We start from the raw sequence: 20,833 nt of genomic DNA, 5'->3' as shown, positions 1-20,833 counted from the left end.
TCATGCTTGCATTTCTTGATTCGAGCAAACAAGAGAACAATTTTATCTGGTTATTGTTTTTAGATGAAGTTTAATTACCAGTGATAATATTAGAAATTAAGGAATAGTAGACCTGAAAATTGTATGGTACATGTACATATTTACATAGTACCGATGCTTAAGAATTATTTCTCGTTTTTGAAAAAAGATAAACCAGAAGAAATATTGAAAAGTTCATTTTAAAACTGTGCACAAAAGTTAATATTTTCTAACCTTATGGAGAGCAGACCAAACATTTATCGATGTATTTAAAGAAAACATTTTTCAAAAGGCAGCTTTAAAATTTGTAAGCAAGTTTTATTTGCAAAAAATCCGGGGCAATCTCCAGATATTTATCTTCAGGAACTGAAGTCTTTAAGATTAGTGAAATTTTTGTTTCAAAGGCTGAAGTGATTTATTCATAATGATTGAGATAAAAGCCATAAAGCTGTTCAAATCAGTTTAGTTTTGGAGTTACTTCCCTTTACAAGGTATTCTAAACTGAGATTTGTGAATGCAGATCTACCTCCAAAATTTCTGATGGAATTTTCTATCTATTGTACATGATGTATTCAAACTTAAAACCATAGTAATTTTGTAAAATTAACAAGATATGTCTTATTATTTAAGGAATTAACCTAATACCGCAACAAACAGTTTGTTACAAAACATCAATGTAATTGAAGTAAGTCGTTACTATATCTCTACTGTTCAAGTCTAAAAACATTAATTCAGCACAGCATTGATATGATTTAAAAGATTAAAATAACAAAACAGGTCGGTTCTGATATAAAATTGTTTTATTCTATAGATACAAAAATATAAATCATGTGACAATCTGCCTTTTATTAAATTTAGAATTATAAATGTCAGGAAGGCCAGGAAGACTTAAATGGATTGTCACTGCATGCTTCTTTCTTCCTGTCCTGACCTTCATATTTTCTTTCTGAATGATCTTCACTCCTTTATCAGCGATTCTTGTCACCCTTTCTTCTCGCAGTCAATAATGACCTTGACCCCTTCTCCGGATTTAGCAGTTTCGAAGGCCTTCAGTGTTTCCTCCAAAGAAAACATGTGAGTGATGAGGGGTTTAACATCAATCTTTCCATGGGATATCATCTCCAGGCATGTGGGCCAGCTGGAGGAACAAAAATAAATAAATAATAGAAGAGGCAGAGAGGGCCTGTAATGCTTACCTGGATATTTTAGCAATCATGTTAATTAGTTCAATACCTTTATCTCCAAGGGGTCCAACCTGGAACCTCTGGCTTACTAGTCTTATGCTCAACTGATTGAGTACAGACAAAGTCTATATACATGTATTCTGACCTTAAATTTACCATGGTTACATTGAAAATGCTTAAGATGAAATTAATACTTCATCCTTTTATCCAAGCAGAGAATTATTTATTTCTCTTTTTCCTATATAGGGCCCCATGCCTCTACCCCAGGAGCCCGATTGGATACTGGGTAAAAATCTAAGTTGGGGAGTCTCTGTCATTGGTAGATGCTGCAGACCAAAGTTGATCAAAAACCCTTCATCCACGCAGAAAGGAGATTTTGAACAATTCCCCTATAAGGCCCCAATCCTCTGACTCAAGGGTGTCGGATCCACTGCACATTCACTTTAGTTTACCCGGTAAACATATTTTTATCATTATAAACAAAGACAATTCTGATAACTAGACGCAAATTTTGCCTATTTATTAATGTCCTCTCCCCATTACACCATGTTGTGTTTATATATATCTGGATGAAGATAGAGAGGGTTGAAGAGAATAGAGACAGACAAAATAAAGATCATAGAAGGGGTACATATTCCTATTACAATATTAGATTAATTTGGTAAACTTATCTTGACCACATTAACTTAAAGGCAATATATTAAGCCAGGACTAAGTTACGGTCAAGTGATTTCCTGTTTTCAATCTAAGAATCTAACCAAGATTTTTTCCTGTGACGTAAATACTACGGAGAAGTCATACATACGTGTTCATGTATCGGAACGAGCCCTTCAGTGTGATCTCCCGGGTGATGACACTGGCCACAGGAAACGAAACGTTATCGGGACCATGACCAATCACCACCATTGTCCCTCCTGATCGCGTGGCCTGAAATAATGTGTAACAATGTTATGATATAACCGAACAAAAAATTGGAAAATGTGCAAGTAGCTATGTCATTTGGAATTTATTAATTTCCAAACAAGTTCAATAATTTTGTATTCCTTGAGCATTTAGGTATAGCCATATAACATGGTAGAATGAGCATGTTATGTGATAAAATATTTTTAATGAATATTTTACATGGACTTTACAAATAAGTACATTTATTTAAAATTTATCTGCTTCACATTTCGGAAAAAATGTATTTAATACCCAAACTATCACAAACAAATGTTGATCAGTGTGTAAAGGATCTTCTGACGTACATGAACTCCCAGGTTGACAGAGAACTGAGCTCCGCTGCATTCTACAGTGTGTTGTGGGGCGCTTCCTATCAAACTGGCTACTTTGACGGCCACATCCTCGGGCTGATCATCCCTAGTAACCACCAAGGTGTGCGTGGCGCCACATTTCTTTGCAAACTCAAGTCGCTTGCTGTCAATGTCTGAAAATTATTTTTATAAGGATATTGATATTTTGAATTGTTTCAAGTAATTACTAACCGGGGTAGTTTTGTTCTTTGTTGGTTGGTAAATCCTTGACATTTGGACAAGCAGTAGAATATATGAACATAATGATTAATTCTAACATCCCAATAGTCATACCCAGGTATTCTCTGAACACAATAGATAATGTCCAGTGGTTCACAGAAGATGGGGAATATGGACAGATTGACAACTGGACACCCCCTTAATCTTGAAGTAACAGGTAGGTTTAATCAAACAGAAGCATGTTTTGTGCGTGTTCTCAACTCTGACATTTATTGAATGGTGTATACATCATTCTCCCTGCCTTTTGGTCTGTCAGTTCGTGTAGACCTAATTCTCAGTTATCGTTAATATGCTTTGTCTATATGATAGGTTTAATCGAAGAGAAGTATGTTTTGTACGTCTTCTCAACTTTGACATCTATTGAAACATTATTGTATACATCATAGGTTGAATCATCTTCGCAAGCCAAGACTTCTGATTACGTTACACTACACGAACCCTTGGCAGATATAGTCGTGTTCAAACCGTCGTGCCCTGGAATCCCAGGGCACCCAATCAAATCGCGTTTTACATCCAGTCTTGGTTTCACAGTAAACAACAATTGCGGCGCCCAGTGCAGAGCTACATTGTCGACTATGTCATGGTATTTTATCTAAATACAGAGACGTACAATCATTGGGAAACATTCGCAGTGATTGATCAATTAATAGAAGTCATTGATCACATATCTCATCAAAATGACACAAGCCTCCATGTGCGTTTGTAAACATCACCGATGAAGTAAATCGGTAACGTTCGTTTTGATTGGTCGAAAATTTCATGTGTAAAGGGTGGTAATTTCGAATCTCCGCTAGAGGGCCAGAACTGACGCCTATATCTGCCAAGGGTTCGTGGAGTGTAACGTAATCAGAAGCCTTGGCTAGCGAAGATGAGGTTGAATGGGTGTTATGAGATGACATAATTGTACAGTCTAGGGGAGATAATCTTACTCCATATGTATATGAGTTATTCCCCTTCGTTGTTATTCTTTTTGTTTGTAAGATACATTTTGGATTAATCATATACAATGTAAAAGGCAACTCGAAAGACATTTGTGGTTTTACTTGACGATATGTAATGTTAAGCGAGTTCCCCATAACTCTCAACATATTACACAGTTCCTGTAGACCTAATTCTCAGTTATCGTCAAAAGGGATGCTTAGTCTACATGATAGAAGTTATATGACACAACTAATATGATATTTAAGAGTGTGACGTTTTGATGACTACACTGTCACCTTCATCAGACTAATGACCATTTTTTGATCACTGAAATGTCACGCTGTTAAATATCATATTGGTTGTGTCATATAACTTCTATTATATTTACTTTCCCAACCTAAAGAAAATGTTCCAGGATGCTGTGTCTAAACTGATATTATATAGTTACATCATGAATTTTTTTTTTTTTTTGTATCTGTTAATGTTTTGAACTTAACATTATTTTGACCAAAAGCCAACATTTGAGGTGTCGTTTGACTTTGAGTTCGACTACATTTCCATCAAAGAGGTAATAGTGATTGATATACATATATGTATACTTGTTTCACAAAGATTTTGTAGTTTTTTATTACCTGTCATACACACAGCAGCTGCACCTAAAGCCTTGGCACTCAGCATCGCACACAGGCCAATTGGGCCTGCAAAAAAAGACATTTACCATGGTATTATAGACTAATACCTATGGTATCCACACCAAACATTTATTAAAAGATGTCAAACAAATCTTAATCTCAAAAATTTTGCCATGGACAGTCAATTTTGGATATACCAGACTGTCTTTTAATTAAGGCCTGTCGGTGGATCAGTCCTAAGTTGGATGAGCTTATTTCTGGGTAACCTCCCAATGAACAAATAGTCAGAAAGAAGGGGAGGATGTTTTTTTTATTACCAGAATTGAGCTCAATGAAGGAAAAATATGGTTGTATATGTACTATTATTACTGCATTTCTCTGCAAATAAGCCCCTGCTCACAAAGAAGCAACATCCCTTATTTTTGCAGAATCACCAATTCTGTAAGAATAAGCTAAAAGTGGTTCACATTTAAGTCCTTCACAAACTTTGATACTGAACATAACAATTTGGAAAGAGGCTTATTTAAGGATATACACATGTAGTACTAAACTTTACACATGGGAAGGGGGATTATTTCTTGATAAATACAGTTTTAAACTTTACACATGGGAAGTGGGCATTAATAATAAAGTTTTAAACTTTAAAGATGGGAAGGGGGTTTATTTGAGGATAAATACAGTTTAAAACTTTACATTTGGGAAGGGGCTTATTTAATGATAAATACAGTTTAAAACTTTACACATGGGGAGGGGCTTATTTAAGGATAAATACATTAAATAGAATTGAATAAATGAAATGACTTCTTAATCCTTAATTTAGGTTAAATGCATACCGGCTCCACAAACAAGGACACGACTCCCTAAGGTAACTCCGGCTCTACGACAGCCATGGAGACCCACCGACAGGGGCTCCACACAGGCACCCTCCTCAAAACTCACATTATCGGGTAACCTGAAACAAATGACATGTCACGAAAAATGATTCATATCACAGTAAAATGCTGATACCAAATCAGATATTTAGGTTTTATCAAATATATAAGCATCAACAATAATTTAAAGCCAAAGTTGTGATGTGTGAGTTTGAATTTAGTACACAGTTTCAACCACCATCCCATCAATACCGCATTTATACTCGGGGATTTTCCTACAATAGAAACAGGGTCCATTAAAAGGACCCATTCCCCTAAAAAATCTTGTGAAAATTCCCAATTTGCCACTGAAAAATTCCCAATTTTGAAGTCACTTTTGAATGATTAAGTATGTTTTATATACAAAGTGTTAGACCTATATTAAGGCAATTTTGAAAAATAAAAAACAATAACATCTAATAAAATGAAATCAAAAATAATGTAAAGGCAATATTCATCAAAGAAAAGAATTTCTATATTTTTTGTTTTTCCCAGTGTCATATTATGTCGTGTAGAAATTCCCAATTCAATGGACCCTGGACCTAGTTAAAAAGTTGTAGGAAAATCCCCGATACTAAGCAATTACCCCATGTCTGGTGACAAGCCCAGCTAAGTCTATTGCAGTTCAATAAAACGCTAACAAATGTTATTTCTTTTTCATTTAATAAATTTTAAGCCCGCCCATGTCTATTGCTCACAGTAAATATGCTAATAAATGCTATTTTATTGTCTTTCAATAAGACAAACCCCTACTTTGAGTCAAATTTTAGGTGCTTGCCTCCTGGGCTTATTACAGGATAAATATGGTACATGTATATCAAAACTTTACATAACATAGGCTCAGTGATCAATAATTCAAAATTTTAATAAAATATGGATATAGGTGGTACAGCTGTAGGAACCCAAATTTTCATTCACTCTGTATTAGCCCAACATTCTGACAGATAGATTTTTCTAGTGTTAGGCCTCTGGAGTTTCCTCTGGACCTGATGCCAGACTTGGTCGTTCTAACTGGTAGATCGACACCAGACTTGGTCATTCTAACTGGTAGATGTCTGGTGTAAGGCCGAGTTTCCTCTGGACCTGATGCCAGACTTGGTCATTCTAACTGGTAGATGTCTGGTGTAGGGCCGAGTTTCCTCTGGCCCTGTCTCCAGACTTGGTCATTCTAACTGGAAGATGTCTGGTGTAAGGCCAATTTTCCTCTGGCCCTGACCCCAGTCTGGTATAAAGTTCCTACACGAGAAATCTATTCTATCTGTCAGAATGACCCTATGTCCAAGTCTGGTGTCAGGGCCAGAGGAAACACAGGCTTAATTTGTATTTAAAAGTTTTGAGAAAAACATACATGAAATTGCATAGGTACAACTAGGATGTTTATAATCTTTTATATAAAAGGAACATCATATCATTCTTGACCTACATGGCTGTCAAGCTTATTGCTAGAATGAACTAAAGGGAATTAACTCTGGCAGATAAGGACAACAGAACACTTACTTGAAAACAAAATCGGCAGCGTGTGTATGGTATCTGGCCAGTGCACCATTGTCTGGTGGAGTTGCCAGGAAGAACACGTCTTTACACAGATTGTAGCTTCCAGATTTGCAGAACTCACATTTACGGCAGATGTCATGAGGCTCAATAGCAACACGGTCACCTAACGAATGAAATATCTATCACTAAAACTATTTCTAAGAATCTTTTATCTTGGTATACATATTGCAATATGACAATCTAATTGAAACAAATTGAAACATAATTCCCAATTAGGCCTTGATAGGTCACATGGAACTGTTTTATATGTTTAATTCAAATAATATATTTAAACAAGAGGCCCATGGGCCTTAACGGTCATCTGACAAACACTTACACTTACAGCAGGGACACACACCCCAATCCAGCATTATTACCATAAATTATTTATCGCAGCCAGTTATGTTTTAGATCAAATTTGGTTTTTATCCATTTAGCTTGTCCAGGAAGAGCAGCATCATAAAGCAAAATTTTAGCCAAGTTCCCATTTTTGGGGCATGCCCCTCTGTCCCAATGGGTCAGACAAGACTCATTTATATCAATTAGGATTGCCTTTCCCCAATGATGTTTCATACTAAATATGGTTGTAATCAATTCAGGCATTAAGGAGGAATTGCATTTTTAAGAAATGTTTAACCTAAGCGCTCCTTTTGCCCCATCTTTTTTTCCCCAGGGGTCAAACCTGTCTCATTAAAAAATATGATTGCCGTCACCTTATGTTTCACATCAAATTTGGTTGTAATCCACCAAAAGGTTAGGGAGGATTAGGATTTAACAGCAAATATTCACCAAAGTTCCCCTTTTGGGGCCCTGCCCCTCAGGCCCCAGGGGTCACACTAGCCTCGTTTATATAAAATATGACCACCCTTCCCAAAGGATGTTTCACACCAAATTTGGTAATAATTCACTATGGGTGTTAGGAGGAGTAGGATTTTATAGCAAAATTTCATCAAAGTTCCCCTTTTGGGGCCCCGCCCCTCTGGCCCCAGTGGCCACACCAGCCTCATTTATACAAGAGGCCCATGGGCCTTAACGGTCATCTGACAAACACTTACACTCACAGCAGGGACACACACCCCAATCCAGCATTATTACCATAAATTATTTATCGCAGCCAGTTATCTTTTAGATCAAATTTGGTTTTTATCCATTTAGCTTGTCCAGGAAGAGCAGCATCATAAAGCAAAATGTTAGCCAAGTTCCCATTTTTGGGGCATGCCCCTCTGTCCCAATGGGTCAGACAAGACTCATTTATATCAATTAGGATTGCCTTTCCCCAATGATGTTTCATACTAAATATGGTTGTAATCAATTCAGGCATTAAGGAGGAATTGCATTTTTAAGAAATATTTAACCTAAGCGCTCCTTTTGCCCCATCTTTTTTTCCCCAGGGGTCAAACCTGTCTCATTAAGAAATATGATTGCCGTCACCTTATGTTTCACATCAAATTTGGTTGTAATCCACCAAAAGGTTAGGGAGGATTAGGATTTAACAGCAAATATTCACCAAAGTTCCCCTTTTGGGGCCCTGCCCCTCAGGCCCCAGGGGTCACACTAGCCTCGTTTATATAAAATATGACCATCCTTCCCAAAGGATGTTTCACACCATATTTCGTATTAATCCACCCAACGGTTAGAGAGAAGTAGGATTTATAGCAAAAATTCACCAAAGTTCCCCTTTTGGGGCCCCGCCCCTCTGGCCCTAGGGGTCAAACCAGCCTCATTTATATAAAATATGATTGTCCTCCTCCAATGATGTTTCACACCAAATTTGGTAATAATTCACTATGGGTGTTAGGAGGAGTAGGATTTTACAGCAAAATTTCATCAAAGTTCCCCTTTTGGGGCCCCGCCCCTCTGACCCCAGGGGCCACACCAGCCTCATTTATATAAAATATGACCACCCTCCACCAATGATGTTTCACACAATATCTGGTTGAAATCCACCAAAGGGTTAAGGACGAGTAGGATTTTATAGCAAAATTTCATCAAAGTTCCCTTTTTTGGGCCCGTCACTCTGGCCCCAGGGCTCACACCAGCCTCATTTATATAAAATATGACCACCCTCCCCCAATGATGTTTCACAACATATCTGGTTGAAATCTACTAAAGGGTTAAGGAGGAGTAGGATTTTATAGCAAAATTTCATCAAAGTTCCCCATTTGGGGCCCCACCCCTCAGGCCCCAGGGGTCACACTAGCCTCATTTATATAAAATATGACCGCCCTCCCCAAATGATGTTTCACAACATATCTGGTTGAAATCCACTAAAGGGTTAAGGAGGAGTAGGATTTTATAGCAAAATTTCATCAAAGTTCCCCATTTGGGGCCCCGCCCCTCAGGCCCTAGTGGTCACACCAGCCTCATTTATATAAAATATGACCGCCCTCCCCAAATGATGTTTCACAACATATCTGGTTGAAATCCACTAAAGGGTTAAGGAGGAGTAGGATTTTATAGCAAAATTTCATCAAAGTTCCCCTTTTGGGGCCCCGCCCCTCAGGCCCCAGGGGTCAAACCAACTTCATTTATATAAAATATGACCGCCCTCCCCCAATGATGTTTCACACCAAATTTAGTTGTACTCCACCTAAGGGTAAAGGAGGAGTAGGATTTTATAGCAATATTCACCTAAGTTCCCTTTTTGGGGCCCCGCCCTTCTGGCCCCAGGGGTCAGACCAGCCTCATTTATATAAAATATGATTGCCCTCCCCCAATGATGCTTCAAACCAAATTTGGAAGTAATCCACCCAAGCGTTAAGGAGGAGTAGCGTTTTGAAAGAAAAAGTTTACGGACGGCGCACGGCGCACGGCGGACGGCAGACGACGACGGACGAAGCACGATGACTATAGGTCATCCTGACCCTTTGGGTCAGATGACCTAATAAAATATGACCACCCTCCACCAATGATGTTTCACACAATATCTGGTTGAAATCCACCAAAGGGTTAAGGACGAGTAGGATTTTATAGCAAAATTTCATCAAAGCTCCCTTTTTTGGGCCCTTCACTCTGGCCCCAGGGCTCACACCAGCCTCATTTATATAAAATATGACCACCCTCCCCCAATGATGTTTCACAACATATCTGGTTGAAATCTACTAAAGGGTTAAGGAGGAGTAGGATTTTATAGCAAAATTTCATCAAAGTTCCCCATTTGGGGCCCCACCCCTCAGGCCCCAGGGGTCACACTAGCCTCATTTATATAAAATATGACCGCCCTCCCCAAATGATGTTTCACAACATATCTGGTTGAAATCCACTGAAGGGTTAAGGAGGAGTAGGATTTTATAGCAAATTTTCATCAAAGTTCCCCATTTGGGGCCCCGCCCCTCAGGCCCTAGTGGTCACACCAGCCTCATTTATATAAAATATGACCGCCCTCCCCAAATGATGTTTCACAACATATCTGGTTGAAATCCACTAAAGGGTTAAGGAGGAGTAGGATTTTATAGCAAAATTTCATCAAAGTTCCCCTTTTGGGGCCCCGCCCCTCAGGCCCCAGGGGTCACACCAACTTCATTTATATAAAATATGACCGCCCTCCCCCAATGATGTTTCACACCAAATTTAGTTGTAATCCACCCAAGGGTAAAGGAGGAGTAGGATTTTATAGCAATATTCACCTAAGTTCCCTTTTTGGGGCCCCGCCCTTCTGGCCCCAGGGGTCAGACCAGCCTCATTTATATAAAATATGATTGCCCTCCCCCAATGATGCTTCAAACCAAATTTGGAAGTAATCCACCCAAGCGTTAAGGAGGAGTAGCGTTTTGAAAGAAAAAGTTTACGGACGGCGCACGGCGCACGGCGGACGGCGGACGGCGCACGGCGGACGACGACGGACGAAGCACGATGACTATAGGTCATCCTGACCCTTTGGGTCAGATGACCTAAAAAGTAAAAGCAGTAAAAATGTTCTATTGAAAGTCTTAAGATATACCTCTAATACTGCATGGTTTTCTAATTCAGGAGGATTTAAAAAAAATAATTTTGCAATAAAGTGAGTTGCATTACTATTTCTGAGTATTTCACCTGCTTTTCAGACAGTTTTAGTTGATGCTTCTGACTTCTGCTATATATAAATGACAGTGGATGACACAGTTGTGTTTTAACACTCTGATAAGGTGAACTTAAACCTCCACTTACCTGGCTTCAGGTGTGTCACCCCTTTGCCAACCTTGCTGACCACTCCACTACACTCGTGTCCGAGAAGCATTGGATGAGTGACCACAAAATGACCAATACCCCCGGCTGTCCAGTATTTCACATCTGATCCACATATTCCAACTTTACGCATAGACAACTGTACCTCTGTTTAACAAATGATGTAGACAAAATAAAATGGACAGGAGACAGATTGTCAGACTAAAATCTGGACAAAACAGACAAATTTTAAAGACGTACAAATTGATAGATTTACTAAAATCTGGAAAAAACAGACAAAAGAAAGAGAGATTGTTAGACATCAAAAGTGAACAAATGACAGACAGATTTTTAAACATACCAAAAGTGGACAAAACAGAAAGAAGACTGACAGATTGTTAGACATAACAAAATCGACAAAACAGCCAAAATACACATAGATTACACATACCAAAAGTAGGCATAGCAGAAATATGGATATGGGTCTGTGACCTTTGATTTTAACTATATGTCTGTGACTCTTTGACCTTGAATATGGGTATGTGACCCCTTGACCTTGGATATGGGTCTCTGATCCTTTGACCCTGAACACCGGTCTGTAATCCCTGGCTTTGAATATGGTATGTGACCCCTTGACCTTGGATATGGGTCTGTAACCCCTGACCTTGAATATGGGCCTGTGACCCCTTGACCTTGGTTAATGACTCAAATACATTTATCGACTTTGTAGCACATGTAAGCAGTCTCCTAGCTAATTATAACGACCCTTCTATTAATCATCTGTTAGGTTTTTCATTTTATATAAATTTTGACTCCTGTGACCTTGAACGTGTGTCAAGGTTATTTCATTAATTTGTACATAACACTCAATAAGACTTCGGGTCTTTTAATTGGTCGGAACTGTCTACAAAATCAGTAGAATCTCAAAAAAAGAATTTGTTTCACAAATTAATGGTCGTTTAGGACATATATGATATAAATCAGGGGGAAATTGACTTAAATGTTACTCACCCCCTTCCTTTGGTTCCGGGATCGGACGATCTTCCTGTTGATATAAACAACAAACATTTAACATGCCAAAAATATGGCACAGATTAACTGCACATTATTTGAATTAGTGAACTGCATTGGGACGGATATGTTGCAGTAAAAGCAGCCAGAAAAGTTGGGAGGGTATGGCGCCAAAATGAGATAGTTTTGGACCGTTAGCAGTCGTGCTTTTCTAGAGTGTCTGCATTTCTCAGTTGGTGAGTTGGTGAGGGTAAATCCAAATGACAAGTTACTATTCGATCTTGATTTCCGTTTGATACACATTTTGTACATGTACTAGTAACATGCGTAAATACCATTACGCATATACGTACGGGCAGTCGTACGTGGTCCGCGCGACTGCGGCGAGCTGACACACATTTATAAAACGTGTATATATTGAGGAACACTTCACGTGCGTATTTAAAAGAGGTATACTGACCAGTCTAAGATCGCCTTTCTTGTGCAGCACGACTGACAGATTGGTGTCCGACATTTTGACTGGTCAGTGGCCAGTTGTTTGGACGTTCTGGAGCTTTGGACAGGTTGCTATACAACTGGGAAATCTAGCCTCCCAGACTCAAGTGCACTGTCTATGGAAGCACCGATATCGCGTACGGAAAAACCCCACAGCGCTTACTGTAAATGTAAATTTCTTCGCGGTGTGATCATTTGTGTCGATTCCTCTGATAAATACGACACTTAATGTATTCACGATTTGGGTGCCCATAAACATCTTTATTTAAACTTTCTTTTATTTTTCATTTCAAGCATTTCATTGTATACAATAAAACAAGGCGATGATGGAAATATGAACACGTGTCACAGACACTTATGTCAACCTGTCACCATTACTAAACAACAACTTAAAAACTTCGGTAAATGGTAAAACTATTAATTAGTACAACAGCACTCGCAATCACACACATTTACCAATAATTAACAGAAAACAAAACTTACATCAATACGTAAACGTCTTACCTTGGCGAATTTTATTTGTACTTGCTGTATACAATCGGCAATTCTTTTTAGATACAATGATTTTTAGTGTGTTTTATTTACAGAACGGTATACATAGATGTTTTTTGTTCAATTCTGTCCGTTATTCAAGGGACAAATCAATCTTGTAATTAAAAGCATTGCACATAATAAAATATATATTGTGTCATTGTAAGTAAGATATCATATATATATATATATATCTATGATGAAAAATGAAAAGGATAAAACAGTCCAAGATGTATATTTCATAAAGAATTTTATTATTATTGTTATTATTTTTGTTTTGTTTTGAAAATTGGTATTTTTTTGGAAAATCGACACAACTCCTTGGAGGTTTTAAGATAGATGAAGAAGTCGCCACTGCCCGCCTCCATACAGTGCTGGCTGTACCGTATACGTAGTTCTGTTTATCTTTCTCGTGACCCACTTTTTAGAGCGAGCCCTCTCCACACCAAATCTGGTTGGATGGTTGACCCAAATATAAGTATAAATTATTAATTCGTGTGGTCAATCTACATAAACCTCCCATACAACCAGAAAATAACCCTACAAGTACGGCCAAATCTAGGTAAAGGTAGAACAAACGGGCCCGATGGGCCTGTGTCGTTGATAGTTATAGTGCAGGCCAGCTAATATTAATGCTACAGGCTAAGTTTAGTCCTGCGACCTTAAAAGTTGCTCAAGGTCGTTTATTTGATAAGATAAACACGACCACGTGTCTTTCCCCAAACACACTCTAAAATCGGTGACTGGTGCTTGTCGCAAACATTACATTGCTAGCCAAGGCTTCTGATTATGTGTCACTTCATTGACTAACGAAGATGATATAGGGGAGGATATTATATATTCATCAGAATGTTAATTGGGACAGATTTTATCATTAGATCATATTATTTGCCTTTTTTTTGGTGATTCCAAACAGAATGTTAAAATGTTGATCTGTTATCACACTAGAATTCACGAATCCTTATGGAAAGACATTGTTTTATATGGAACGCCAATCGCATCATATAATAATTATGTTGTATCATATAATGATAATGTTACATCATATAATGATAATGTCACATCATATAATGATAATGTCACATCATATAATGATAATGTCGTATCATATAATGATAATGTCACATCATATAATAATAATGTCGTATCATATAATGATAATGTCACATCATATAATGATAATGTCACATCACATAATGATAATGTCACATCATATAATGATTAATGTCACATCACATAATGATAATGTCGCATCATATAATGATAATGTCACATCACATATTGATAATGTCGTATCCTTTAATGATAATGTCACATCACATAATGATGTCACATCATAGAATGATAATGTCGCATCATATAATGATAATGTCACATCACATCATATAATGGTAATGTCGCACCATATGATGATAATGTCACATCATATAATGATAATGTCGTATCATATATTGATAATGTCGTATCATATAATGATAATGTCACATCATATAATGATAATGTCACATCATATATTGATAATGTCACATCATATAATGATAATGTCACATCATATAATGATAATGTCACATCATATAATGATAATGTCGTATCATATAATGATAATGTCGTATCATATAATGATAATGTCACATCATATAATGATAATGTCACATCATATAATGATAATGTCACATCATATAATGATAATGTCGTATCATATACTGATAATGTCACATCATATCATATAATGGTAATGTCGCACCATATGATGATAATGTCACATCATATAATGATAATGTCACATCATATAATGATAATATCACATCATATAATGATAATGTCGCACCACATAATGATAATGTCGCATTATATAATGATAATGTCACATCATATAATGATAATGTCACATCATATAATGATAATGTCATATCATATAAGGATAATGTCACATCATATAATGATAATGTCACCTAATAATGATAATGTCGTATCATATAATGATTAATGTCACATCATATAATAATAATGTATCAAATGATAATGTCACATCACATAATGATAATGTCGCATCATATAATAATAATGTATCATATAATGATAATGTCACATCACATAATGATAATGTCGCATTATATAATGATAATGTCACATCATATAATGGTAATGTCGCATCATATAATGATAATGTCGTATCATATAATGATAATGTCGTATCATATAATGATAATGTCACATCATATAATGATAATGTCACATCATATAATGATAATGTCATATCATATACTGATAATGTCGTATCATATAATGATGTCACATCATATAATGATAATGTCACATCATATAATGATGATGTCGCGTCATATAATGATAATGTCGTATGATATACTGATAATGTCGTATCATATAATGATAATGTCGCGTCATATAATGATAATGTCGTATTATATAATGATAATGTCACATCATATAATGATAAGGTCACATCATATAATGATAATGTCGCATCATATAATGATAATGTCACATCATATAATGATAATGTCACATCATATAATGATAATGTCACATCATATAATGATAATGTCGCGTCGTATAATGATAATGTCGTATCATATAATGATAATGTCGTATCATATAATGATAATGTCACATCAGATAATGATAATGTATCATATAATGATAATGTCGTATCATATAATGATAATGTCGCATCATATAATGATAATGTCGCGTCATATAATGATAATGTCGTATCATATAATGATAATGTCACATCATATAATGATAATGTCGTATCACATAATGATAATGTCACATCATATAATGATAATGTCGCATCATATAATGATAATGTCACATCATATAATGATAATGTCGTATCACATAATGATAATGTCACATCATATAATGATAATGTCACATCATATAATGATAATGTCACATCATATACTGATAATGTCGTATCATATAATGATAATGTCGTATCATATAATGATAATGTCACATCATATAATGATAATGTCGTATCATGTAATGATAATGTCGCGTCATATAATGATAATGTCGTATCATATAATGATAATGTCACATCATATAATGATAATGTCACATCATATAATGATAATGTCGTATCATATAATGATAATGTCACATCATATAATGACAAGGTCACATCATATAATGATAATGTCGTATTATATAATGATAATGTCACATCATATAATGATAATGTCGTATCATATAATGATAATGTCACATCATATAATGATAATGTCACATCATATAATGATAATGTCGTATTATATAATGATAATGTCACATCATATAATGATAAGGTCACATCATATAATGATAATGTCGTATCACATAATGATAATGTCACATCATATAATGATAATGTCACATCATATAATGATAATGTCACATCACATAATGATAATGTATCATATAATGATAATGTCGTATCATATAATAATAATGTCACATCATATAATGATAATGTCATAACATATAATGATAATGTCACATCACATAATGATAATGTCACATCACATAATGATAATGTATCATATAATAATAATGTCACATCACATAATGATAATGTCGTATCATATAATGATAATGCCACATCATATAATGATAATGTCGCGTCATATAATGATAATGTCACATCATATAATGATAATGTCGTATCATATAATGATAATGTCGCGTCATATAATGATAATGTCACATCATATAATGATAATGTCGTATCATATAATGATAATGTCGCGTCATATAATGATAATGTCACATCATATAATGATAATGTCACATCATATAATGATAATGTCACATCATATAATGATACTGTCACATCATATAATGATAATGTCGTATCATATAATGATAATGTCACATCATATAATGATAATGTCATATCATATACTGATAATGTCGATTCATATAATGATAATGTCGCGTCATATAATGATAATGTCGTATCATATAATGATAATGTCACATCACATAATGATAATGTATCATATAATGATAATGTCGTATCATATAATAATAATGTCACATCATATAATGATAATGTCGTAACATATAATGATAATGTCACATCACATAATGATAAGGTCACATCACATAATGATAATGTCGCATCATATAATGATAATGTCACATCACATAATGATAATGTCGTATCATATAATGATAATGTCACATCATATAATGATAATGTCGTATCATATAATGATAATGTCGCGTCATTTAATGATAATGTCGTATCATATAATGATAATGTCATATCACATAATGATAATGTCGTATCATATAATAATAATGTATCATATAATGATAATGTCACATCATATAATGATAATGTCACATCACATAATGATTATGTCGTATCATATAATGATAATGTTGTATCATATAATGATAAATGTCACATCATATAATGATAATGTCACATCACATAATGATAATGTCGTATCATATAATGATAATGTCACATATAATGATAATGTCACATCATATAATGGTAATGTCGTATCATGTAATGATAATGTCGCGTCATATAATGATAATGTCACATCATATAATGGTAATGTCGTATCATGTAATGATAATGTCGCGTCATATAATGATAATGTCGTATCATATAATAAAAATGCCACATCATATAATGATAATGTCACATCATATAATGATAATGTCATATCATATAAGGATAATGTCACATCATATAATGATAATGTCACCTAATAATGATAATGTCGTATCATATAATGATTAATGTCACATCATATAATGATAATGTCATATCATATAAGGATAATGTCACATCATATAATGATAATGTCACCTAATAATGATAATGTCGTATCATATAGTGATAATGTCATATCATATAATGATAATGTCGCATCATATAATAATAATGTCACATCATATAATGATAATGTCACATCATATAATGATAATGTCACATCATATAATGGTATAATGTCGTATCATATGATTAATGTCACATCATATAATGATAATGTCGTATCATATAGTGATAATGTCACATCATATGATAATGTCACATCATATGATAATGTCACATCATATATTGATAATGTCGTATCATATATTGATGTCGCATCATATAATGATAATGTCACATCATATAATGATAATGTCGTATCCTATAATGACAATATCGCATCATATAATAGTAAAATCGGGCCATATAATGAACATTTATTATATAAGGCAGCTTTGGCGTTCCATAACTCTAGCAAGACTTAGTTGATCCGAGGTATGTGGTTCAACTCTCTCTATCCGAGTAGATTTGTGTTTCTTGGGAAACTGAGCATTGAACCGGTCTGTGCTGTCGATGGTGTGTCCCTGGGCAAGACACTTTACCCTTATTGCTCTGGATGGCATGTGACAGGCCTCCCGTATGTTGTTCAGAGAGGAAGACACAAACTGTTACAAGGAGACAACATATCAAAATCACCCTGTCTGTTCAAAGGATGATAAACCAAGCAAACAAATCATTGATAGCAGATACCTATATAATCATATAATAGTCTCAGGCTGCCATAAGATATTTTGAACAGTTTTTCTTTGTTAGAATATCAAGGTCGTTTATTGAAGAAAAAAAAATCATTCTTCACTGCAACATCGCTTTCCAAACATTTGCCCCCTCTTTGCTAAATAGAAATATTTTCAATAAGCTGTGGTCAATAATAAATACAAATTGATTCAAATGCTTTGTAGCCAAGGTATGTTTCACCCTGCATACATAGACACACACTGTAATCAAAATACATTCAGACTGTATTTACAGTTAAGCTTTTTCTTTCACAAAAGGTTGGTGCTATATTTACCATGTAGCTTTTCGTGATTTGTAAGAATCAAATTTGTGCAATTTAACATGATTTAAAATAATATAAAAAAAAATAACAAAAAAAACAAAGAGTCTTATGGTCTTTATAATCGGCAATCAACATACCATGATGAAAGGCAAGCAAGTTTGTTCAAATGAATGACCTTGACCCATTTTTAATTTCCAGCTGTCAAATATATTGAAATATGTAAATGACTCCGTGTTAATAGGGAGAAATTGACCTCAGGGTCAATTACATGGTCAGGTGTTATCTTTGACCACCAGAGGCTGGTGATCCCTACCAGTACCGTATCAGACAGCTAAATTGAGTTACAACGGATGTCAAGTGTCCAATGCTGATGTGGCCGGACCCTTATCACAGTATCTCATTAGCTGGCATCCCATCCATGTCATTTTAATCATTATAATTGCTATGTATGTTTAGACTGGGTGAACAGGCCCTGATAGAGTCAGTCCTGGTGTGGCCTTGGAAGGGGTAACGTGTAAGCTCGATACTCAGGCCATACATGTTACCAATGTCTGTAGAATACTTATAACTAATACTCAACATTTATACTTAGAACAGTTGTTGCTGGTTGTTTATTATTTTAAGTGCAGCATAGAGGGTAACACTCCGGTTACCAAGATGCCCAGGGTCTTATTTGGCAAATGGCATGCTTGGGCGACAGCCACAAACATATTTTACTTTATTGGTTCCATCATGTCAGACTGATTCCTCTACTTTTCCCTTATTCTTTTACTTTTAATCTAATAACAAGTAGAACCTACATAATTGAGAAACATCCCTTCAGTTCCTTTAAAAAATAAAGCAATAACAAACTTCAATTCTCAAAATCCAAGATGGCTGCTTGCCTATCTGCCATTTTGCTTTTCTGATAAAAAGTCTGAATTGAAATGGCACAACTAGGGATCAAGGGGAACCTACACATAAAGTCCGAGGAATATCTCTTCAATACATTTCAAGAAATAACCAGAACAAACTTCAATTCTCAAAATCCAAGATGGCCACCTGTCTGCCATTTTGTTTTTCTAACCAAACATTTAATTTTAATTGGCACAACTAGGGACCAGGGGGAACCTATACATGATGTTTGAGGAATATCTCTCTAGTACTTTTCAATAAATTGCGATAACAAGAATTGTTTACAGGTGGACGGACCACAGTCGCATGACGATTTGAATAACCCACCATCTCATGATGGTGGGCAAAAAATAACAACACCTAAATGATTACTTCAATTATCATCATTTTCTGTTTATTCTCATAACATTAATATTATCATTATATACAATGTATATATAAATCAAGACTATAATGAATTGATTTCATCAACTATCACAAAATTTCACAATCATATGTACAATTTTTTTTACAGAATAAAAATAAAATTAGAATCTTCAATTTGTGATATCAAGTATGACGATGATTTAAATAAGTATTTCAATATATCATTCACAAAGACAACACAATATCATTGTAATGTAAATTAACCCACATCAAAATTAACATCAGGATGCCTTAATTATACAAACAGTCCTTGCAGCATTAATGACCTATTATTAGTGAAGCAAAAAGATCTGTGTCATTTCACTCTGAAAATTTAGAACACATAGGCTACTTACAAAATGCATGTATACAGATATTAATACACCTGGGCAGCAACACAATGGCTTTCATGATCAATATTTTAGATATCTATTTCAGTACGTCAATCATTGCTTTAAGCTATTGAGAGAACAATAAAGCAAAAAAAAAGATTAAAAATAAAATCCATAATATATTGTTTGTACATTATTTCTTTTGTATATATTAATCATAAGTATATATACAAAATATAATCTGAGGAAAGAAACCAGAAAATTTGGGTGGGTAAAAATCTCTTTTGAACTTTGACCTCTAGCTAATCTAAATGTGTATCTATGATTGCATATTGTTACAAGGTCGAGGGTCAAGTTCAGTCTGTAAAATTCTGTTTATGGTGCTTACTTTACACAATTGAAATCCTGAGTATGGGAATTGCATTTAAATCATTCAATATTTAAATGC

The 20,833-nt window shown here is 35.1% G+C and overlaps 1 protein-coding gene across 1 annotated transcript; it reads right to left on the bottom strand.

The window, feature by feature from the left end:
- Positions 1 to 800: 800 nt before the first annotated feature.
- LOC117327096 (sorbitol dehydrogenase-like) lies at positions 801 to 12,503 on the bottom strand. The gene is made up of 9 exons (XM_033883924.1): positions 12,346 to 12,503; positions 11,886 to 11,919; positions 10,878 to 11,042; positions 6,696 to 6,855; positions 5,121 to 5,239; positions 4,288 to 4,353; positions 2,450 to 2,628; positions 2,008 to 2,129; positions 801 to 1,156 (listed from the first exon to the last, which is right to left on the bottom strand). Exons 1-9 carry the CDS (start codon positions 12,397 to 12,399, stop codon positions 1,000 to 1,002), a joined length of 1,056 nt encoding a protein of 351 aa, XP_033739815.1. The 5' UTR covers positions 12,400 to 12,503; the 3' UTR covers positions 801 to 999.
- Between the last annotated feature and the right edge of the window lie 8,330 nt (positions 12,504 to 20,833).

Source organism: Pecten maximus, chromosome 5 (assembly GCF_902652985.1).
Source record: "Pecten maximus chromosome 5, xPecMax1.1, whole genome shotgun sequence".
In the NCBI taxonomy this organism is placed as follows: Eukaryota; Metazoa; Mollusca; class Bivalvia; order Pectinida; family Pectinidae; genus Pecten; species Pecten maximus.
Note: the sequence above shows the minus strand (reverse complement) of the source record. Positions and strands in the feature narration are given on the sequence as shown.